A 24,945-nucleotide genomic window follows, 5' to 3' on the forward strand; every position below is an offset into this window, starting at 1 on the left:
GCTGGTTAGGGAACACGTGACTTACTCTAAGCTACACCCAGCCAAGGCCTCTTTTGGTGCTCTTATTCAGCTGCTCAAGTGGCAGCCCTCTGGTCAAAGACCAGCGCCTTAACTGAGATTAGCCTTACCTGTGTACGTTCCGGTTCAGCAGGAACTTGTCTAACTTTGTCTTGAGTCCCTGGAGGGTGTTTTCCCCTATGACAGACTCTGGAAGAGCATTCCAGTTTTCTACCACTCTCTGGGTGAAGAAGAACTTCCTTATGTTTGTACGGAATCTATCCCCTTTTAACTTTAGAGAGTGCCCTCTCATTCTCCCTACCTTGGAGAGGGTGAACAGTCTGTCTTTCTCTACTAAGTCTAATCCCTTCAGTATCTTGAATGTTTCGATCATGTCCCCTCTCAATCTCCTCTGCTCGAGGGAGAAGAGGCTGAATAAAGAAAGAAAATGGCTCTGAAAACAAGGATGCTGGCACCCATTACCTTCCTAACAGAAGGCAGGGCTGCAGCCCATGCGCCTGCTTCAGATAGTCTGGGGAAACCAATGGCTTTCCTCAAGTAGCGTTCATGTATATCACAAGTGTTCAGGATGTACAAGGCACAAGCCACAGCGTATCCTCCCCAGTTTGAGACACCTGAAACAGAAGGTAAGATTCATGAGCATTTCTCTGGTTGCACAGAACAGGCAGACAGGGAGGATAAGTTAATAGTAGAAGTTATACAAACACATGTATATCTAAAAATGCTAACCAGAAAGGACATTTTTTAGTTTTTATTTATCAATTATAACCATATAAAGATCAATATACTTTTTTTTTAAACAGTAACAGAAAATATCAATTTTGATTCCAAACCAATCTTCCTAAATGAAACCACCTTACCCAAATTTCCCCGTTAGGTTTACTAAAGGCCCACATGTGATGTACCGTAGTCTCAACTTAACTTTCCTGCTACAATACGGCATCTCTTCATTTTATCGTTACATTGATTGTAATGATTCTCTCCACTGTAGCTAAATGTCCTTGACTTTGTGAAAAAAACTTAAATGTGATATTATGGGCTCCTTTTAAGAAGCCGCGCTAAACTTCTGGCTGCGCTAGCCACTACGCCTCCTCTTGAGCAGGCGGTAGTTTTTCAGCTAGCGTCGGGGTTAGCACGTGATTAAAAGTCGCGTGCGTTAAAGCCACTACTGTGGCTTTGTAAAAGGAGCCTTATGTTTTTAACAGACTCTTGGGAGACCCAGCAAGATAAAAATGATTTGCCCAATGTCACACAGAATCAGCAGCAAAACTGTACTTTCTGATTACATTTCCAGAGACTCTTCTGAATCGCAGCTCAATGGTCCAAGTACCAAATCCAGCTCTGGAAAAAAGCGGCCTAGTGATTCAAGGAACTAGTGAAGCCAGAGTTCAAATCCTGCTTCTCTCACGAATACATTACATTACATTAGGGATTTCTATTCCGCCTGTGCCTTGCGGTTCTAGGCGGATTACAATAAAGATGATATCTGGGCATTTCCAGTAGAATTACATTACAGGAGAAGAGTAGATTACAAGTAACAGTGAAGAGTTACAATACATTCAATATCACAGAAGATGTTACATAGCAACTGAGTCAATTTACAACTGGTGGAGAATAAAGAATTACAATATATTCTAGATTACAAAAGATGTTACATGAGCTGAATCAAGTTTCTTCGGGTGGAGAGTAGCATCATATGCCTATAAGCGGAGGTGTATTTATTGTTTTGATGATTGCATGATGTTGGTTAATTAATGTTGATGATATGGACAGTAGGAGTGTTTAGTTTGGGTTGGATAAAGAGATTCTATTCCCAAAGGAATTGATTGGGAACTCATTAGATGGCGGTTTAGATTGATGGGAGATATTTTTTGAACAGTAGTGTTTTTATTTCTTTTCGGAACTCTTTTATGTCTGTAATTTCGATCAATAATTTTGAGATGTCGGAGTCAATATTAGCTGCCTGTGTCCCTAGTAGGTTGTCATAAAGTTTCTTACGTCGAGTACCATTGAGAGGAGGGCAGGTGAAAATGTTCTGTGTTCTCCTTCTTCTGGATAAGAGATAGTAGTGAAAACGGTTGTTTAGGTAGCTGGGTGCCGCGCCGTGGGTTACTTTGAATAGGAGACAGTAGAGTTTGAATTGTGTTCTTGCTTTTATTGGTAGCCAGTGAGATTCTAAGTATGCTTTGGTAATGTGGTCGTATTTGCTGAGTAAGTATATGAGTCTGAGGGCTATGTTCTGGACGGTCTGTAGTTTTTTTTATTGTGTTGATTGGGCAAGGTAGGTAAAGGCTGTTGCAGTAGTCTACCATACTTAGCACGAGGGATTGGACAATGATCCTGAATTGGTCTTTATTAAAGAATTTTCTTATTTTTCTCAGATTTTGCATTGTGAAGAATGCTTTTTGGTTGATTTTATGGATTTGTGTTTGCATAGTGCAGCATCTGTCTAGTTGTATTCCCAGGATTTTGAGGGAACTCTGTATTGGGTACTTGATTGAGTTTACTTCCAGTTCTGTTAGGGATGGTTTTTTGTCCTTCTCTAGTAGTAGGAATTTAGTTTTGTCCGTGTTCAGCTTCAACTTATGATTTGACATCCATTTTTCTACTGTTTCCATTGTAGTTTTCAGGCGTCCTGTGGAGATGGGGTCATGGATGTCGAATGGAAGGAGGATGGTTATGTCGTCCGCATAGCTGAATGAAGTTATGTTTAGGGCATCTAGGGTGCTGCCTAGGGAAGCAATGAATAGGTTGAAAAGTGTGGGAGAGAGGGGAGAGCCTTGTGGCACTCCGCAGGGGTTAGACCATGGTTCTGATAGAATTTCTTTTGACTTGACTCTATATGTTCTTGTTTTAAGGAAGCCTTGGAACCAGTTGTGCACTTTACCTGAGATTCCTATTGCGTCTAGAATCCGGAGAAGTATGGAATGGTCCACTAGATCGAAAGCCGCTGAGAGATCAAGTTGGATGATTAGCAATCTGTTTCCTTGGCTGAGGTGTCTTCAGGCTATATCTAGTAAAGATACCAGAAGAGTTTCTGTACTGTGACTAGTTCTGAATCCAGATTGGGATGGATGTAGGATGTTGTGGGCTTCTAGGTACATGGATAGTTGTTGTGCCACTAGACCTTCTATTATTTTGACGTTTGTAGGGATAGAAGCGATTGGCCTGTAATTTGACGGGTTATTTATTAGACCTTTGGGGTCTTTCAGTATAGGGGTTATTATGATTTCTCCAAGGTCTGGTGGGAACTGGCCTTCCCTGAGTGTGGTTTGCAACCACAACGTGTAGCTAGCTTTGAAGTTGGTGGAAGCTGTTGCTAGTAGGTATGATGGGCAGTTGTTCAGGTCGCATGAGGACTTGCAGTATTTTTTATAGAGCCTGTCCAGTTCTGACCACTGGGTTGTAGGGAAGTTGGTCCAGGACCTGTCTGCTGAGATGGCTTCATCTGTTGTGGGTTTTATTAGAATATCTTCTATGTTGTTTTGTGAGTTATTGAATGTTGTTCTGATTGTGATGATTTTATTTTTGAAGTGATCTGCTAGTTGAGAGGCTGTTGGTGTTAGGTTTCCCTGGGTGGCTAGGCATGGTTTGGTATCGGTGAGGTTTCTTACTAGGTTGAAAAGTTTTTTTGTGTCTGGTTTGTCGGTGCCAATGAGATTGGAGTAATAGTCTTTTCGTTTTTCCTTCAGTTTGATTTTGTATTGCTTGATTTGGATTTTCCATTCTGTTTTGGTGTTATCTTGTTTCTGTTTTTTCCATGCCCTTTCTAGTTGTCTACATTTCCTTTTTAGATGTAGGAGTTCTGTGTCAAACCATTTGTCTGATTGTCTACATATTTTATTTTTTGATTTTAGTGGTGCTAGTTTGTTCAAGGTCAATTCGCTGAGAGACCGCCAGGTATTTATGAATTCACTAGGGTTGCTGGAATCTATTGCAGGATCCACTGCTCTCCAGAATGTGGTGGGATCGATTTTCTGTCTGAACATAATGCTTGTTTTGGGAGGAGTGGGTTTATTTTTATTATGCTCCCAGTTGATGGTGAAGTTATATTTATAGTGGTCCGACCATAGGGTGGGCTGCCAGGCGCCGTTGGTGATTTTGATATGTTGTGTGTTAAGATTAGGGGATGAGTATGCTGCAATATCGAGTTGATGACCTTTTTCGTGTGTTGGTTCTGGGTTGAGGATCTGGTACGATAGGGTATTGAGGTATGATAGAATTTCTACTACTTGTTTGGAGGTGTGGTCTTCTAGGTGGAGGTTTAGATCTCCGAGGATCAGATTATTTGTAGAGGAAAGAGAGTTCTGGAGGATGAACTCTTCTAGTTCTTGTTTAGTGGTGTTCCATTTTCCTGGGGTGATGTAGCATAGAAGGCAGTTTAGATTTCCTGTAAGTGTGTTATCTGAAAGTTGGCAGGCTAGTAGGTCTAAGTGAGGTGTGGAGTGCTTGGCTAGGACTTTGATGTTGTTTTTTACTATGATTGCTAGCCCTCCTCCTCTTCTGTTGTCTTGGCATACTAATTCAATTTTGTATCCGTTTGGACAAATTTCAATAATGTGAGGGTCTGTGTCTGCTGTGAGCCAGGTGTCAGCAAGGAATAGGCATCCTAGGTCGTCTTTAATTAGCCAGTCTTTGATTAGTTCTGTCTTTGGGCTTACCGATCTTATATTTAGGTATGAGCATGCTATTGATGTGATTTTTGTGAGAGGGATAGGGGTAGGAGCTATATTTGTGAGTATTTTTTGTGATGTCTGTAGTCTTTGTGAGCTTGTCTTGGCATTTGTTGTATGTCTTTTTCCCCAGATTGAGGGTATGCTTGTATGGCTGAATGATGAACAGAGGATTAAGGTTCTTGGGGTTTGGAGTTTCCTGGTTTGCAGGAAGGGTTTGTGTGGTACTGTGATGATTGGGATTGACTGTGTGTGGTATCCTGCTGTTTTCCATTTATCTGTGAAGAGGGAAAGCAGTAGTAGGGCGAAGATGAGTTTGGGTGTACTTTTATCCATTGTGTGAGTGGTAGAGAGTGGTTGTTGTAGGGTTTGCTGGTACTTTTGAGGGCCTTAGTAGTTAGATTTCTAGTTAGTGTTAAGTTGCTATTCTCACTCACCTCAAGTTAACTTGTGATGGCAGCTTCGGTATTCCGGTAGTCGTCCCTGCAGTCGCTTCCCAAAGGCGCGCTCTAAGGTGCATGCGCTTTTGTCACGCGCCTTCGACGGCGCGCCGAACGGCTGTGCGCCGTTAGCGCTGTTAATTTAAATGGCTCCCTTGCTGGGCAGGAGAGGGAAAGTCATTTCATTCAAGTTCTCTTACGATATACACTGTAAGGCAGTGAACTACCTACTGTACCTGAAATATAACTCACCTTGAAAAACAACAATCGTATCTAAATCTGTGCTAGAAAAGGTTTTTATCAGGATTGGGATAGCATAAATCTATGTGGGGGACAATACGTACGGCTATATAAGGGCTTTCTGAGAGCAGAAAATCTCAAACTTTCTGAGCAGACCTCAGGTTACAAGTTGCTCTCTCGCTTCTTCCAAGGATATTTAACAGCTCAACATGACCAGCCTGAGGAGCTCTTTAAGGGCTAGATTCACGAACCTGCCCGATCGCGCCCGATCCGGGCAGGTCCGATGAATTCTTGAAACCCCAATATGCAGATGGGGGCGATCGGAGGAACGCCCCCATCTGCCTGCCATCCCAGTGCATGCGCTGGACCTCTGGGCCCAGCATAGATTTCCCCCCCCCCTCATTGGAATGTGGACGCGCGCCGACTCTCCTGCTCTCCCCTTTTAAAACAGTTGCAGGGCGGTAGTGGTACAATTGGAAACGTGACAGCTACTAGCAAACCAAAGAGAGCCAAGTAGGATTGTCACTACTGAACAGCCAGATATTAAGAGTAAATGCAAAAGACAGATCTATTGCAGATGCTATGTATAATTACAACGGAGGGAAAAAAAAAATTTAAAGAAGCCGCCCAGACTCTCCTGCTCTCTGCCGCCTTCCCTGCAGTGCGAGCCCGTGGGTTTAAAGCGGAAACCTGTGGGCTTGCACTGCAGGGAAGGCAGCGGAGAGAGTCACTCTTCCTGCCTTCTCTGGTTAGAAAATCAGCTCCAAAGCAGAGCTCAGGGAAGAGAGCAGAGCAGGGACAGGAGCCGCACGATTCCCCCGGTGCCTGAAATCTCTTCCTGCACAAGCAGAGAGCAGGGCAATGGAGCAGGAGAGTCGGCGGAGACCTGTGCGATTAGTCCCAAACAGTCGCTTCTATTCTTGATCGGCCAGCCCAATCGGTGTCCCAAATTTGTGTTGTGAATCGCATCCCTGCCTACTTTGCATACGTTCCTCCTCATTTGCATGCACGTATTCGAAGCAGATCGCTGGAGAGGTTAGTGAATGGGGCCCGAGGGAAATCTGGTTGCAAAGGGGTCGCAAACCGATCGGTACACGATCGGTTTGCTTTGTGAATCTAGCACTAACTTAGGTGCACTAATTGATTTAGCACATGCTAATGATTAGCGCATTATATGCTAAGATGCCCATTTTCTCCTTATAGGCATTTTAGCATATGCTAATCATTAGTAAAAGGATCCCCAGAATGTGCAATAGAAAGGTATCTGAGGAGCTAGAGTAGGTAGGTAAAACAAACAACCCCCCCAAACAACTTTTAAATAAATACATTTTCCCATTTCTAGTACCTATCTCCCAGTAGTCTCTGACTAAGCCCTATAAGAGAGATTCTCTAATGTTTGGTATCTGTTTCTTTACATTTAGATACAAATTACTGAAAAAAAAACAGTGATTTTTTTTAAAAAAATAAAAAACTAAGGGCCTGTTTTACAAAACTGCACTAGCGGCTGCAGCGCGGTAACGGCCCCGAAGACCATAGAGATTTAAAGGGCTTTGTAAACAGGCCCTAAATCTGGTTATTACTTCTAATCTGGTTGCTTTTTCCCACGGCTGACTTTGGGCGTCTAGCACCATACGCCCAAGTCGGACTTAAACATATGTTTTGATTATGCCCCTCGATGTTTACCATGCTATATTTGCCATGCTGCGATTGTGAGCCATTCATTTAATTTGGAATTACCCCATAGCATGGAAGTAGGAATGGAGAGCAGAGCCTAACAATGCATGTTCCAGTCACAGTGCAAAAACTACAGCAGAGCCAATTTGGCTTTTTGCTGTTGGTTGTTCTTTACTCACCAGCTGTAATGGCAAAGTCAGCTTCGACATCACAAGCTATCACATCCCCTGCTGCAATGTGTTTCTTCACAGCTTCCTTCACTTTGCCCATGCCGAGTTCATTGCCTCCGTCACCAATGCCTTGGTAAAAATGGGAAAAGAACCCCGTTTCTTATTGGAATTTGTTGCCCATTAAAGCCCTAACACAAAATCCTGATTTTCTTGAGTGTAAGGGGGGGGGGGGGGGGGTGGAAACACATGGAATATATTAAAATCATCTTTATGCATTAAATCTGTCAGATTCCAGCACTTTTTCAGATTTAATGCAGCAACAAGATTGGATGCAGTTTCCTGTTTTAAAAGATAAATATGGTCTGCCAGAACAGCAATATTACAGAAGAATCCACTTTCACAAAGCCGCGCTAGCGGTTTTAAAGCACGCACCGAATTAGCGTGTGCTAGCCGGAAATGAGGCGGTAGCAGCTAGCGCGTGGCAATTTAGCGCGTTAAGGCCCTAGCGCGGCTTTATAAAAGGAGTCCCAAGTTACAGACTGTGTGTCACTTTGTTCTGTGATATCAGAAGGGAAAGGAGCAGCTTCTCAATGGTAGAAGCATTTCAAACTTAATATGTGTAAGATACAGGAGCACTTGGGAGTTTGATGGAAATAAAAAATGAGATAAAATTCAATGGAAATCTATTACAACTTCATTGCATTCAGCCAGCTTAATGCGATCTTAATGCACAGGGCTTTGTGGACCTCTTTAAATTGTCAAAAATAGATGACTCGAAAGGAAAATTTTGTCGGACTTGTAAAGGTGCAATTGGAACCATAGAACACATGATATTCAAATATTGGAGTAAGGTCTGGTCAACTATATTAACTTTGCTTTCTATATTAGAACCACTAACTTACTCAATTATATTAGGGGGGGGGGTTGGTCTAAATTCTACGTTTTATATTTATAAAACACAATTACTGAAGAACTTAAGAATGATAATCAAAACAATATTATCTAATTGGAAGAATTTTTCTAAATTGGATTATAATACTTGGTGGAACATGCTATGCTTTTACAGTAAATATGAAAAAATATATGCAATTAAGAATGGCAGTTTGAGAAATTCAAGAAAGTATGGGACTGTTAGTTAATCTAAATGAATAATTACACTGGATTATTTATTTTGTTGCAGCACCCTAGGACTAAAAATTTTTTATATTGTTATATATTTTATTACATAAATATTGTGTTTATTATTGGTTTGTTATTTTGTTGTAATGTATTTTATAAAATTTTCAATACAAATATTTATGAAAAAGAAATCTTTATGTTTATTACAAGTTTCGATATATTGTGCTTCAGAAAGGCACCAATAGTGCTTTACCATCACATAAAATTAATCATTATCAATAACTCAGGTAGCTAACCAAAGGATTTAAAATATCTGATTTCTAATGTATTTTTAAATCCTTTGGTTAGCTACCTGACTTATTGATAATGTTTAATTTTATGTGATTGTAAAGCACTATTGGTGCCTTTCTGAAGCACAATATATCGAAACTTGTAATAAACATAAAGATTTCTTTTTCATAAATATTTGTATTGAAAATTTTATAAAATACATTACAATAAAATAACAAACCAATAATAAACACAATATTTATGTAATAAAATATATAACAATATAAAAAAATTGTTAGTCCTAGGGTGCTGCAACAAAATAAATAATCCAGTATAATTATTCATTTAGATTAACTAACAGTCCCATACTTTCTTGAATTTCTCAAACTGCCATTCTTAATTGCATATATTTTTTCATATTTACTGTAAAAGTGTAACAAGAGCAAATATACTGTAATGCTAAATTCCTTCCTGGTATCAACTGCCCTAATACAAGTATAATAAACGTGCTGGCTCATAGACCCCCAAGTCTCATCCTTTTATTAAATACAACCTTAAGACAAGGGTAGGCAACCTTGGTCCTTGAGAACTGCCATCCAATCAGGTTTTCAGGATTTCCCCACTGAAAATGCATGAGATCTATTTGCAAGCACTGCCTCCATTGTATGTAAATAGATCTCATTGGAAAAATCCTGAAAACCCGACTGGGTTGTGGCCCTTGAGAACCGAGATGGCCCACCCCTGCTTTAAGATATTCTACAGAAACCCATTTTGGAGTGCTTACGCCCACAATCCACTGTAATGCTGCTGAAAGAAGGTGCACCGAGTACAGCAAGTTAGGTTTACCAGACGTCTGTATTTCCCCGGACGGCTATCAGAACCCGGCACTTTGTCTGGATTTTGAAATCACGCCGGGCAGGGAAGAAGTCTGGGCATGTGTGGACTTCCTCCCAGACCAACAAGAGCAGGCAGCGAGAGGGAGGGGGGGGGGGGGGCAGTGAACTGGGGGCAACCCTACAGCAAGTTAAAAAGTAAACCACGAATGCTTGAGGGAGGGTGGGTGGGTAGGATTTAAAGGGTTTAGTTTGACAAAGCTTGTCGTATTGGCTGTTTTAAATTTGAAGCTTTGTGTTATTGTTATTTTTCATATTCAATAAAGTGGTTAAAAAAAAAAAAAGCATGCCACGAGCAGGACACCAGAAGCATCTTATGTGGTCTGGAAACCTCTGTCTGTATGGCTCTTGAGATGCTCCAATAAAAGGGATCCCAGCCTGCAAAGAATTCTGTTTTCTTCATAATCAGGAAAGCACGTAGATCTCTGCTTAAGAACAAGTTAAGAAAGGAAGGCACAGGAAGATGAGCATGAGAGACCTCCTTTCCTTTCATTTTAAGGGCACGGGAGAGGGCATGCTGTCTGTAAGAAGTCAACTTATGGACCCCAGTTCGTTAACAGAAGTTGGATAGTTCAAGGTCCAATAGATGTTGGCATTGTGGTTTAGAAGCTGGGACATTAGATCATTTGATATTTTTCTGTCCCTATATAAATGCCTTTTGGAAGTTAATTTTGCCCCAAATTAATTCATTGTTAGAAAATCATGTTGGCCTTTCATATGATACTATACTATTTGGTACATCAATGAGATTTAAAAGCCAAATTTCAGCGAATAATAATAAACTTCTATTTATATTAACAGGGGTTGCCATTCAGCAGATTACAGGAAATTGGAAAGATTATACTAAACTAAATTATACTTTCTGGTGGAATTCAGTATGCCATATTTATAAAATGGAAAGGGTGCTTGCTATGCAACAAGGAAATTATCATAAGTTTAAAAAGATTTGGGAGCCATTGATTATTTATTCTAATGATCAGACATCTTAAACACCTCAGTATTGGTTAAGATAAAGGGGGGGTGGGAATATGAATGACAATAATTCATAATTGTTAATTATTAATATATGGGTGGGAGGGATGGGATTCTTTTATAATTTATATATTTGGAGGATTACAAATAAGATTGTCAAGTGATTAATTAATATATTTCTGAGTGATTATTGTACACTTGTTGTAATTTCTGAAAATGAATAAAGATTAAAAAAAAAAAAAGAAGAAGTCAACTTAAATCAAGTAGATCTTTACCAGTTGTTGTAATTCTAGGAATAGTTTGAGCCACGAGAAACAAACGGTCAATAGGATCCACCAGGTGTTTAATGTTCACTTTCCGTGCATTGTAGTAGTTCCCATCGGCAGCCATCCCTGCACGCTCTATAGCTATGAGGTGCTCGAATCTGCTTGTGACCAAAATAATACAGTGATAAGAATCATAACACAGAAGCAGAAAGAGCTTAGCCACAAGGCTACATGACAATAACCACAGCAAGAATAGATAGGCAGCTCTTGGCAGGTTACCCAGGATAACACACATATGGCTTCCACTTAGAAACATGATGGCTGATAAAGAGTCTGCCCCTTGATTCTGTTGTGGAAGCCAGGAACCTTCCTATATACTGAAGCACTTGGGCATAAATTGTAAGTGCCTTGGATACAATTCTGTTCGAGGACAAGTACCGTCTCCAAACACATTAACAATACTGCAGGACCCAGTGCATATAAATATCCTACATATACAGTGGGAGATTTGCACATGTGTGTCTACTGAAACCCTTGCAAGAAAAAAAAAAAAAAAGAAGAATTTGAAAAGCCTACAACTCTGACATAGGGCTCCTTTTACTAAGCTGCGTTAGGGCATTAACGCGCGGAATAGTGCACGCTATAATACCCCGCGAGCTAGACGCTAATGTCAGCATTGAGCTGGCGTTAGTTCTAGCCGCGTAGCGAGGGGGTTAGGGCTAATCTGCTGCATGCGTTAAAAACGCTAGCGCACTTTAGTAAAAGGAGCCCATAGTTTTTATGCGGTATATAAATTTTAAAATAAATAATAAATAAATACATTTAGCTGAAAAAATCATAGAGGATCTGGCTCGGAGCAATCTAATCTTACTGGATATACAGCCAGGTCCCCAGACACTGCTGAGCTTCAGACACATTCACTAGCACTATTTGTGGGTCATTTGAACACAATTTTTGCATGGGCATGTTTCCATTTAAGGCTCTTTATAAAGCCAACACAACAATTACTTCTAAATAGACCTGATCCAAGAATAGTAAGGCGTAACGATTGCAGTTATTATGCTCTACTGGAACTGTGACAAGATTTTTTTTCTGATGCTAAATTGCAGTGCCTGAAGGATTAAGGAGTGGGACAGGCTAGTGTTAAGGAGAATTTTTGAGATTTGTTTTATTTTTATGTATTCACAATTTAATATACCACAATAACTGACTAGATCTCACAGCAGCAGAGCAAGTAATCTTTCAGTGGCATAAGTTGGGCTCAATTCCTCTATATAGCTTGCTTTGCTGCCTAGCAGAGTAAAATGACATGTTCAATTTCATCTGTTACCTGATAATTCCCTTTCCTTGATTCCTGCTGGATGAGTTCAAACCAACAGGTTATGTCTCCCTATCAGCAGATGGAGACAGAGAAGCTGAAGATTCCAACAACATCACTCCTATAAGTAGTACAGCCTGGAATTTGTTAATACCCCTATGACAAAAAGCCAGTATTAATAACAAAACATCCATACAAACATCATCTGAGGTAATCCTGAGGAAGTCTCCCAGAAGGAACACTGCAAAAAAAACAAAACCCACCCCAAAACCCACAATCTTAAATTAAAAGCTACTGTTGCAAGGCAAATATCCCCGAGATTCTCCAAATTTCAAAGTCTTCCAGGGTGGGACCAGGATTGATCTGGCAAGAATCAAGAATCATGGAAAGGAAATTTTTCAGGTAACACTAAATTTCACCTTCCTTATTCTGCTAGACCCAGCCTAGACTGCTGGATGTACCTGCCAGGTGGGAGGAAAACAAAGTGCCCTGTAGCATCACCCTCATGCCAAACATTAATCTTGTAATGCTTGACAAAGGAGTACAGCGATGACCATATCATTGCCCTATAGATATCTTCTGTGGCCATTGCCCGAGTTTCTACCAAGGAGATCATTGACTGAGCCTGGAGCCCTTCCAGTACCACATTCAATTGAGAATGTACACCATTTCTATCTTGGTGCCTTAGTCCCAACAATACTTCGACAAATATTTAGTGGCTATCTCCTTTTTCATGGACCACTAAACAACAACAACAAATTATCAGACTTCTTCAAAGAATTTGTCATCTCCAGATATTTATCGAGTATCCAGAGAACATTCCTTAGGAAGCATGCCCATAAACATCTGTGGACCTTTTTAAGAGTGCCAGGAGAGATGCCACCTGATTTCACGTGAAAGGGAGAGACCATTTTAGGAAAGAAAGAAGGAATTATGTGAACAGTCACAGAATCATATGCAAAAATCAAGTAAGAGTCCTTGCAAGAAAAAGCCAACAATTCTGACATTCTTCTGGCTGAGCAAATAGCCACCAGAAACACCATATACACATAAAGATCCCTTCAGGGACATCTTCCATAGCAGCTCAAAGGAAGCACCTGTCAGTCAAAGTGTTCAGCACCAAGTTAAGGTCCCACTGGTAACTACAGATGCTTAACTGCATACAAAAAGCATATTATATCCATCTGATCTGCTATAGAAATGTCATTCAACTTACCTTTGAAGGAAGACAACGCTACAACCTGAGAGAGCAAAGAACTGACTCCTGATTAAACTCCCCTGTATGAATGTCAAAATGGAATGCAACTCTGTCCACAGAGGCGATAAACTGCACTCCAAACACCAGCACATAATGAATCTCTATACCGTACATATGCCACAAATACAGAACTTCTGTGGGCCTTCATGAGTGTTTTTATGACTGATGTAAAATAATCCTTGCATTTCAGGGAATGCCTTTCAAGGATCAAGCCTCAAGCCAGAAGGGATCCTGGTTCTCATGACTTGCCCCTGCCTCAGCTGATGTATTGGGGGCCCACCTATAACCAAATTAGATCCTTATACCAGGTCCTTCAAGGCTAGTCTCGAGCCATCAAGACCAGATTCAGGTGATCTCTGATCTTGTAAAGAATCCAGCTAGAGGCCATGGAGGAACTCTCGCTTGGACAGGGTTCCTCCATGGCACCGATTCCCACTAACCCTTTTCTTTCCTGCAGCTGAAGCAGGAACACTTGGAATTCTACTGAGTCAACATTAAGTCAAAAATCAGAGGCCTCCAATACTCTACCATCAGTTCATAGGCCGTGGGACTCTGTTCTCTCTCTTCTAGATGCAGAAACTGTCTGCTGTCCACTTTCACAGAATGTGCTCCTTTCAGTGCTAGGAGATGAGAGACTACCCAGTTGAGGAGCTCCTTCATATCCTGTGCTACTGCTGAATTCCTGGTTTCTCCCTGGTTCCAATGTGTTACTTTGGTTGCACTGTCAGACAATACAAATACTGACAGTACTTGTGACCTGGATTGGCCACTATGGAAACAGGATACTGGGCTAGATAGGCCATTGGTCTGACACAGTATGGCTAGTCTTATGTCTTGCCCTGCAGCAGTAAAAGAACTGTAACAGCACCAGAAAAATGGTCGATAGGCTTCGATGCTTCCAGTCTCAGTCACTGTTCCTGCACGATCCAACATATGCAAAAGGGCTTCCCAACATCTCATTGGTTGTCAGTATGACCCAGTCTGGACGTCCAAGGGAACTCCCCTTCAAGAGATGATTGGGAAGGTTCCACCAACTGCTGCCTAAGACACTGAAAGTGGGATACAGATTTCAAAGTTCTGGAATAAGGGAGACCAAGGAGACAAAAATGTCTGCTGGAGTGCCTCATAATGCAACACTGCCCTAGACACTATCTTCAACTTAGAGCCATGGAACCTAGTAGTTCTCAGATTTCGCTTTGCACAAAATACTTTCTTCTAGGCCAGAAACCTACCCATCCTTTTCTGAGTGAGAAAGACAGCTCTTGTTCTGGTGTCAAAGTAGACTTCGAGATATTCAAGGACTTGAGAAAACATAAAATGACTCTTGGTACAGTCCACCATCCAACCTAGATGCTGCAACAACTCAACTATTTGTAATTCTGAGTCAAGAGTTGAATTGGCTAATCATCCAAATAAGGATGAACCTGAATCCCCTCCTGCTGCAGATATGCTGCCATCAGCAACACAACTTTGGAAAAGGTTTGTCTTAGTTTATCGTTCTATGTGTTACGTTATAACCTGCTGTGCTCAATGGATATAGTAGCCTATAAGTTTTATGTAATAAATAGATCCAAGGAGGAGGCTGCTTGTTGCTTTGCCCCCCATCCCTACCAGAGAGAGACTGGGACTTTTGGCAGGTGCCAGACGCTACCGCCAAGATATCACTTCAAAGGCCAATAGTGCCTATGAGTGTACTGGAGGAGGCTGCTCATTGCTTAAGATCCCCACCCCACCCCACTCTGGGAGTGAGACCTGGACTTCAGCAGGCAGCAGCTTGTAATGTCAGATGCCACCACCAGGACATCACTTCAAAAGCCAATAGTGCTTGTGGCATGCGGCCACTGGCTCTTAGAAGTCTGGAAGGACATTGGTCTACTATTTTTCCTGAGGTACTATCTGTTTCTTTGATGCTATATTGTGGTTAAGCACAAGGGGAAGATTAAAAAAATACAAGTACTCCAAAACTATGTGGTCCCATGGACAAACATGCACAGATAAAAGCTACCTTTCTGAGCTCCAGGTGAATTATTACATTACATTAGGGATTTCTATTCTGCCATTACCTTGCAGTTCAAGGCAGATTACAAATGGTTTGTCAGGACATTAGAAGTATTTAGGGAGTAGTTTGTACATTTCTTTGAGTTGCTAAGGATTACATTTGAATTGTCATGGTCTTAGAAGTACATATGGAGTAGCTGCAGGTGATGCTTGGGACATTGCTGATTGAGTTAGTTCGGTTTTATGTGTTTTTTTGAATTGAAGGGTTTTTATCAGTTTTTGGAGCTTCTTCTGGGCAAAGGAGGTCCACCCCTTCTCCTCCTGCTGAATCCATGGGGGCATCTTCCCAAGATACTTGTCCCTGTGGGCAAGATATCTACAGATTTATATACAATATCTTCAGGGCAGACACATGCTGGTTTGTGATGTGACAACAGCAGTGGTTTGTCCTTACCAAGCTAAGACAACTGCACCACCTCAAGATATTACTTTGAAAGATATTTGGCAAGTGGTGGTAGAACTGAAGAGTGTCTAAAAACTAGTATTCTGGAACTCTGTAATTTTTCTCAGCAGACGGTTGACAAGTTTTATGATATACAGTAGACTAAAATGGGTAAGTTGGACACCAAACTGTCACAAAAGTCTTCTTCTATGACAAATTTTCAATCAGCTTCTTCTGCTTTTGTAAAAGATAGTTTGTTGATCCATAGACAAATGGAGTTTCTAGAAAACTGTATTTGTTCAAGAACATTACGTATTTTGAATTTTCCTATATGTCATCTTAGATACCAATACGCAGATATTTAAAGGATATATTGCTATTTAAATAAAGCTGATGAATTATGTGTTTCTGAATGTTGATATATTTTTGTTTCTCAATCTGGGGCAGCTGTTGAGGGTGCAAATGAGGTGCCAATTTGGAACCCATTAATTTGACTAATTTCCTTGAATCCTCCCAGGAGGATGATATTGCCACTAGGGCAACCTTTCAGATCACCCTCTCGACCGAACAGGAAAAAAAAATAATATTTTGAAATTGTATTTTCAAAAGAAAAGGTGTTTAGTTTTCTGGTCATCCAGTCTGGGTTTTTCCAGATGTGGCTAGAACCAAGAATTCTTGAAATTTGAAAGACGGTGTAAGGAGGAGTTTTCTTCCTTTTGTTCCCCTGTAAGTGTGTAATAACATTGAATTATATTAGGCATATTTATTTTGATCCTATCCAGCTTGAAAGATTATTGATTGAAAAAGCAGCATTAATTGAGGGGTCATCTGAGTGTATATAGAAATTTGAATGTTAGAAGATGATGAGTTGGGGGGGGGTCTAATATTTTGAATAATCTCCTATAATATTATTTCAGTTTGCTTCTTCCCTTAATGCTCTGCGCTGCTCTGACAGTCAAGAGTTCCTTTGAGCGTGGGAGAAGCGCATTCAGCAGGTGCTAAAAACCTCTTTTGCGGTTTTGTAAAAACAGGGATGTGGGAAGTAAATTCAAGTGAAGCACATTGGGAAAAATAATCCAAATCACAGCTACCAGATGCTAGGGCCCACCTTAGGAGTTAGCACCCAAGAAAAAGATATAAATGTCATTATACACATTATGCTGAAGTCTGCCCTGTGTGCGGTAGCAGCCAAAAAAGCAAACAGGATGCTAGGAATTATTAAGAAAGGGATGGAAAATAATATTATGCCTCTGTATCTCTCCATGGTGCCACCTCACCTTGAATATTGCATTCAATTCTGGTCACCGAATCTCAAAAAAAGATATAGTGGAATTAGAAAAGGTTCAAAGAAGAGCCACCACAATGATAAAGAGGATGGAAATTCTCTCGTGTGAAGGCAGGCTAATGAGGTTAGGGCTCCTCAGCTTGGAAAGGAGAAAGCTGAGGGGGGATTATAAAAAAAAAAAAAAAAGAGGTCTATAAAATCCTGAGAAAACTTGAATCAATGGTTTAGTCTTTCGAAAAGGACAAGGACTAGAGGACACATCATGAAGTTATATAGTGGCACATTTAAGAAATAAATAAATAAGAGCACTATTTTTTTTCACTCAGTGTATTGTTAAGCTGGAATTCTTTGCTGGAGCAAGTGGTAAAAACAGTTAGGGCTCCTTTTACGAAGCTGCGTTAGCGGTTTTAGCGCACGCAGATTTTTAGTGCGCGCTAAACCCGTGCTACGTGGCTAGAACTAACGCCAGCTCAATGATGGCGTTAGCGTCTAGTGTGGCCGGCAGTTTAGTGCGCGCTATTACGCGCATTAAAACGCTAACGCGGCTTCGTAAAAGGAGCTCTTAATGTAGCTAGTTTAAAAAAAAAAAGTTTGGACAAATTCCTGGAGGAAAAGCCCATAAACTGCTATTCAGGTAGACCTAGGAAAACACTAATAAGCCCTGAGGTTAAATAGCATGGAACCTTGCCAGGTGTTTGGGATTCTGACACCTGGCCACAGTTGGAAACAGGATACTGGACTAGATGGATCCTTGGTCTGACCCAGTGCAGTAACTCTCATGTTTCCAACTTTTGAAAGAAGAAAAACATGACAGAAAATTCCATGTAAATACAAATTCTTGTGCAAAATGTACTGTGGGCTCCAACAGACACAAATTTATGCTTCTTAATTTGATTTAGTCATGGTGGGCCTTTTTCCTGGATGCCTAAACTCAGCACTCTCACATACAAGTCTCACAGCAGTTTGGCAGAAGATTTTATAAGTCACGGTACTACTTGAAAGGGTCCAGAGAAGAGTGACTAAGATGGTTAAGGGGCTGGAGGAGTTTCCGTACAGTGAAAGATTAGAGAAACTGGGTCTTTTCTCCCTCGAACAGAGGAGATTGAGAGGGGGCATGATCGAAACATTCAAGGTACTGAAGGGAATAGACTTAGTAGATAAGGACAGGTTGTTCACCCTCTCCAAGGTAGGGAGAACGAGAGGGTACTCTCTAAAGTTAAAAGGGGACAGATTCCATACAAACGTAAGGAAGTTCTTCTTCACCCAGAGAGTGGTAGAAAACTGGAATGCTCTTCTGGAGGTTGTTGTAGGGGAAAACACCATCTAGGGATTCAAGACAAAGTAGATAAAGACAGGTTGTTCACCCTCTCCAAGGTAGGGAGAACGAGAGGGTACTCTCTAAAGTTAAAAGGGGACAGATTCCATACAAACGTAAGGAAGTTCTTCTTCACCCAGAGAGTGGTAGAAAACTGGAATGCTCTTCTGGAGGCTGTTGTAGGGGAAAACACCATCTAGGGATTCAAGACAAAGTAGATAAAGACAGGTTGTTCACCCTCTCCAAGGTAGGGAGAACAAGAGGACACTCTCTAAAATTAAAAGAGGATAGATTCCGTACGAACATAAGGAAGTTCTTCTTCACCCAGAGAGTGGTGGAAAACTGGAACGATCTTCCGGAGTCTGTCTTAGGGGAAAACACCCTCCAGGGATTCAAGGCAAAGTTAGACAAGTTCCTGCTGAACCAGAACGTACGCAGGTAGGGCTAGTCTCAGTTAGGGCGCTGGTTTTTGACCAAGAGCCGCCGCGTGTGCAGACTGCAGGGCACGATGGACCACTGGTCTGACCCAGCAGCGGCAATTCTTATGTTCTAATTTCTTCTATGGATTTTTATTTCCTTCCATAAATTGAGAGAAATTCGAGTTCTTGGGGAGGGGGGGAGGGGGGAAGTACAAGTCAAAAATCATGCCAGTAGGTGTTTTGACCTTTTCTGCCCAACCTATATGCAAACTTCTTATCTGGCCCTCAACGAACACCATCACTCCCAAGAAAGAACCATTTAAACATACCTGGCGGCTTCGGGATTTCCGTCCTGGCACAGAAACTTCAAAGCAGATTCTGCATCCTCCCCCTGATAACTTACAAGAGGAATGGGTGCTTTCAAGACACCTGTATAAAAGACAAAACACCATCATACTGCAAGGACTGCACGTAAGTTCTAATATACAGTAACACTGTCTCCTGCTTACATTTGTAGATAAATAAGAGAAAATCCTTTCTAAAATCATCCATACTGTAGAAAAAATAATGTAAGAACATAAGAATAGCCTTACTGGGTCAGACCAACGGTCCATCAAGCCCAGGAGCCTGTTCCAGGTCACTAGTACCTGGCCAAACCCAAAAAGTAGCAACATTCCATTTAGAATCCTAAAGAATAGCAAGATTCCGGAACCTCAAAGAGTAGCAACATTCCATGCTACCAATCCAGGGCAAGTAGATCAAAATGGATGAGCTGGGAAGTGAGATTACAGCTGTCAGCTCCATCATTTCCCCTTTCCTGTTCCTGTCCTGTATCTGATCATATTTTGTTTAACACTGCATTATGATGATATCAACAATTGCCCAAAATGCTTTCATATTGGCTGAGCAGGATATCATAAACCTAATTCTGGGTCAATTCACTAGTTTCAATTATTTAAAAATGTTCAGAGACCCAATATTAAAGCCAGACCTTTCTGGATCCAGTCAGTTGACCAACTTTGTCAAATTAACTGTGCAGGCTTAATATCCAATCTAAAATAAACCAGATAAAATTGTTAATTTCAGGATGGACATGGAATGTGCAATTTCAGCATTGACCAGCCAAAGTGAAAACTACACCTTTGGAATGCTTCCTAGGCCGACTGTCTTTTTTTTTTTTGGCTAGATATATTTTGACCAAGCAATAATTTTCCCCAACAAAATTTAATTGCAGGGCAGAAAAGAAATTTTAAATGCTGGGGTTTGTTATATCAACCCTCCCCCCCCCCAAAAAAAAAGGGGTATAGAAGAATGGTCTTCCAAATAGTTGGAGTTTAATCAAATGATAATTCTATTAAGTACAACAAAGAAAAATGGGGAGACCCAATGATCCACAGTGAAAACAATCCACCAATGAAAACAAAAACAAAAACTGTGGATACAGATGTTCTGGAGATAATTTATTAAACACTGACATTTTTTTGCTATTTCAGCTTGTCTGTGGTGTTCTTTGCTCACACGTTTAAAGACAATAGACTATTTTCAGTCCAATTCTTTATATGTGAGTTTGCAAACCATTGGACCCCTGAGGAAGGCGTGTTCACCGAAACACGGACCGTGTAGGGTCCGGGTGGATTTTTATCACTGTATTTTTTATTATTGTACTTTTTAAATTGAATTTTCATGATTTTATATGTCAGTGTTTAATAAATTATCTCCAGAACATCTGTATCCACAATTCTATTAAGTAGCCATCATAAGAAGCTCTGAGAGTCCAACACACAAAGATATGACTCAACACAGGGCCGTGTTTCGGCACTTGAAAGCCTGCATCAGGAGTTGTGATCTCTTGTAACACCATATATCATAAATTGAAATCATATAAACCAAATGAATGACAGCCAGCACAGATGCTTATTGCTACAGTATCAGTGAGTGCTGCTCTAGAGAGAATGCAGCTAATGCAGAAGAAAAGTTAATGTGTTAAATGCATGTCAAATAATGCGCAGTGCATTTAGCTACACCTCTGAGGTGGCATGAACTGCTCTGCATTATCTGCCACATTAACAGTTAACATGTAGCAACACCTTGCAGAAACTCTAAGTGGGTCACAGTTTATACCATTTTTGTTCTATAACGCAAATCTCAGCGGTTTACAACAAGATTAAGAACCAAGGACATGAACATTGAATGAAGGATAGGAGGTAGGCTTCTGAGATTGATTTATTCCACTTATATTCCACATACATCCTAAGTTAATTCTAATAAAAGGGGCTGTTGAAAAGTTCCCAGCCCTACCAACAAAGTTGGGGCAGTCTCCATTGAGGTCTATACACTTAGTCCAGTAATTCTCCCCTTTTTTTCATTCTGTTATTTTCCGACAGAATGAAAAACGTGGAAAAATCACTGGACGAAGGGCTTCTTTTACGAAGGCGCATTAGGACTTTAACGCACGGAATAGCGCATGCTAGCCGCTACTGCCTCCTCTTAAGCGGGCAGTAGTTTTTCAGCTAGCGCACGCTAATCCGGTGCGTGCGCTAAAAACGCTAGCCCACCTTTGTAAAAGGAGCCCTATGTGTATGTATAGCCCTCGATGGAGGCTGCCCCATCTTTGTTGGTTGGGCCGAGAACTTTTCAGACAGGAGAGAAAAACAGTACAACATTGAAATTTCTACATATCATTTCACTGCAATACCTCACTCATCCCTCAAATAAACCAGGATGTCCTTCTATACTACACAAATCTAAATTCCCTGGCAACTTACTCCACAAGGAAGGCCTAGCTATCGAAAAGGCCATCGCCCTGATATCAGAAAATAAGCCCTAACCTACGTAACATTAAAATGCCTGGATGTTTTTCTAAAATTATGGCTGATACAGTATTAAATTTGTGCATCTAATGGAGCTGCATTTTATTGTTCTAAAGCACCGACCTTCCGCCCTAACACACCCTAAGAAATGCTCACCACTCAGGCTAAAATATTCCACTTACACATACTGCAAAATACATCAGGTGCCAGTGCTAGCATTAGTAAAGCCCACCATCCTGTTTCACTCATTTCTTATCTAGCACTTAGCCTAATTTCTTTGAAATTTCATTCCCTCGCAGCAGACTAACAAAAACAAATACAACAGATTGCTAAAGTACCAGATTTCTTTTAATGATTTAAGTTTTTTATTGATTTTTTCATTTAACAACAAGTGTCATAAATTTTCATACAATTATCTTAATAATATAGTACACTTGATATTTCTATAATATATTTTGTACATAACATTTCTTATCTTATATTTCTTATGATTTTATATATCATATAACTCTAATTATTTTTCTTATAAAGTTATACAACATATATATTGTAATGATTTTATCAATTATTTTTTAAATTATTAACCTTTTTCCCCTCTCTTTATTACATTGTTTTCATGTATGAATATCATTTATTAATTTATAATAAAGAGTATAAATCCCCCTCCCATATCCCCTCCCTCCCTTTCTTCTTTAACTATTTTCTTATTATGGGAAAATGAAATTTAATTATTACAATATTTTGTTAATGGTCCCCAAATTTTTTTGAATTTATCCATATATCCTTTTTGTGTTGCAAATGTATGTTCCATTTTATATATATGGCAAACTGAGTTCCACCAAAAATTATAGTTCAATCTGTCACAATTTTTCCGGTTGTGTGTAATTTGTTGTACTGCTATTCCAGTCATTATAAATAAAAGTTTGTTGTTATTTGATGAAATTTGACTTTGAGATCTCATTGCAGTACCAAATAGAATTGTATCGTATGTCAAGGCTACAGGATTTTCTAACATCCTATTGATTTGGGGCCAAATTGATTTCCAAAATGTTAATATGAATGGACAATAGAATAAAAGATGATCTAATGTCCCTGCTTCTAGATGACAATGCCAGCATCTATTAGACTTAGAGCTATCAATTCTATGTAAACGTGTAGGGGTCCATAGAGCTCTATGTAAAATAAAAAACCAAGTTTGTCTCATAGATGCTGACAGTGTACATCTTATCCTCCAAGACCAAAGTCGTGGCCATTGAGATGCATTAATCTGATGCTTAATCTCAATGCTCCAAATATCTCTAAGACCATTTTTTTTTTCTACCAGATTTCTTTTAAATAAGAAATATACAAACTATATATATGTCAGAGTAAATCTGTCAATTGTACCATGGCATGTTTTTAATACTTTTCAGAACATGCTGAACATTTTTCTAATCTAAATCAGTTGCCTAGCTCAATTTCGTTAGCCTCTGGTGACTCACTGAGAATTGATTTTTCATCTAGAATTCTGGGTTTTATTCTGGATTCTTCACTCTCATTATCTAATCAAATTAATCATGTTATTAAAAAATGCTTTTTCAGTTTAAAGATGCTTAGTAGAGGACGTGATCTTTTTTTTCAGCATCATTTTGCAGTTTGGTTCAGGCCATTATTTTATCTCCGTTGGGCTATGGCAACTCGCTTTATGCTTGTTTATGTAAATGTAATTTGAGGAGGCTACAACTCATTCAGAATATGGCGGCTAAAACTGATAGACGGTAAACATAAATATGATCATGTCACACCTTTACCGAGATCCCTTCACTGTCTTCCTGTTTACTGGAGGATCCAATTTATTATTATTATTATTTTTTTTTTAATTATTTTTATAATTTTGACATTCTCAGTCAAAAAACAGAAAAAAAATACAATGCAAAGAAAGATAAAACAATACAGAATAAATCACTGTTCGAAATCATAACTATATCAGGTATATATTATATTACAAAGTATGGTTAGTCCACAATTTATATGGAGATGGAGCTAAAAATTTGTTGATTTACCATCAAATAAATAACAGGAAAACTTATAGATGAGGCTTGAGTGCTCTCAAACTATTCATCTCTGAGCGGATTAAAAGAGGCTGAAATCAAGGGTTAATTACTTGTCATCCTTAGACAAAATGAATTTAGATAACTGCTGCGGCTCATAGAAAACATATCTGTTTTCTTTATATACCAAAATACACTTAAAGGGGTATCTCAGGACAAAGGTCGCCCCTAACTTCACAGCCTGAGGTCTTAAAATAAGAAACTGATCCTTCTCTTCTGGGTAGGACGAGATACGTCTGGATACATTCTTATTTTATTTGATAGAAAGGGAATGTCTTTATATTTAAAAAAACAACTTAAGCATCCATTCCCTATCTGAGTCAATAGCAAATTGAACCAATAAAGTAACAGGACCTTGAGTCTCAGTATCCGACCCTTCCAGGAAATTAGATAAATCCAAACTATCAGCAGATAAATTCTGATGATTGGTGATTTTGAGACCTAACTCTTTTAGGTAGGTAATATATTTTAGAAAGAGGTGGATAAGAAGACTCAGGTACTTTCAAAACTTCATTTAAATAGCATTTAAACATAACTATTGCAGGTATAGAAAACACTTTTGGAAAGTTAATAATCTGCAAATTACATCTCCTTATTGAATTTTCAACCATTTCTTGCTTGAAACGAAGACTTGCATTATCCTTAACCCAGGTTAGTGCTTGTATTTCCAAAGTTTTAAATCTGGTGTAAAAGTCCTCTGATTTATTTTCCAAGCTTGAAACTTTATTTTTTAATCCCAAACTTTCTGAAAGTCCAGTGGTGCAAAATTTGATAAAGTTGCTGCATTTGATTTCCCAGAGAGATCTGGAGATGAGATATAGTTTCCCAAATCGACTCCTTATTGAAGACTTCAGGCTTTTGTAGAGGCAAAAACCCAGCGCTGAGACCCTCTGCAGAAACAACAGTACCTGTATTTGCAGTAGTAGATATCTTTGAAAGAATTTGTACTTGTTCCAGTCTCCCCTCCGGCTGCAGTGCTGGCAAAGAACTCTCCTCCTGCCTCCTCACAGGGCTAGATTCCCCGCCCTGCTGGGTCAGCGTGAGAGCGTCCCAATTCAGGCCTTGCGTCGGCAGCTCCTCCACCGCTCCAGCTGCTCCCGCCGCCACGGGACAAACCGGATGACTCCGCTCCTCCAGAGATAAAGTCACACCCTCGAGGGAGGGCTCCTGCGCCTCAGCTAGCGCATTTCCTCCTGCTGAGGATTCCTCCGGCTGCTGCATTTGAGGGACATGCTGCACAAAGAAGTACATCGGCCGGTCTGCGACGCAGATTCT

General features: G+C 40.1%; 1 protein-coding gene across 4 annotated transcripts in view; it reads right to left on the reverse strand.

Moving 5' to 3' along the window:
* DGLUCY (D-glutamate cyclase) overlaps nt 1–24,945 on the reverse strand; it is a 125,920-nt gene that overhangs the window by 8,126 nt on the left and 92,849 nt on the right. For all 4 annotated transcript variants that reach the window (XM_033951027.1, XM_033951029.1, XM_033951028.1 and 1 more), the window contains 4 exons: nt 19,100–19,199; nt 10,745–10,893; nt 7,225–7,344; nt 481–632 (listed from right to left, as the gene is read on the reverse strand). In XM_033951027.1, coding sequence (XP_033806918.1) covers nt 481–632; nt 7,225–7,344; nt 10,745–10,893; nt 19,100–19,199 — 521 coding nt within the window. The remainder of the gene's footprint in view (nt 1–480; nt 633–7,224; nt 7,345–10,744; nt 10,894–19,099; nt 19,200–24,945) is intronic.

The sequence above is a fragment of the Geotrypetes seraphini genome, chromosome 7, assembly GCF_902459505.1.
Source record: "Geotrypetes seraphini chromosome 7, aGeoSer1.1, whole genome shotgun sequence".
Classification (NCBI taxonomy): domain Eukaryota; kingdom Metazoa; phylum Chordata; class Amphibia; order Gymnophiona; family Dermophiidae; genus Geotrypetes; species Geotrypetes seraphini.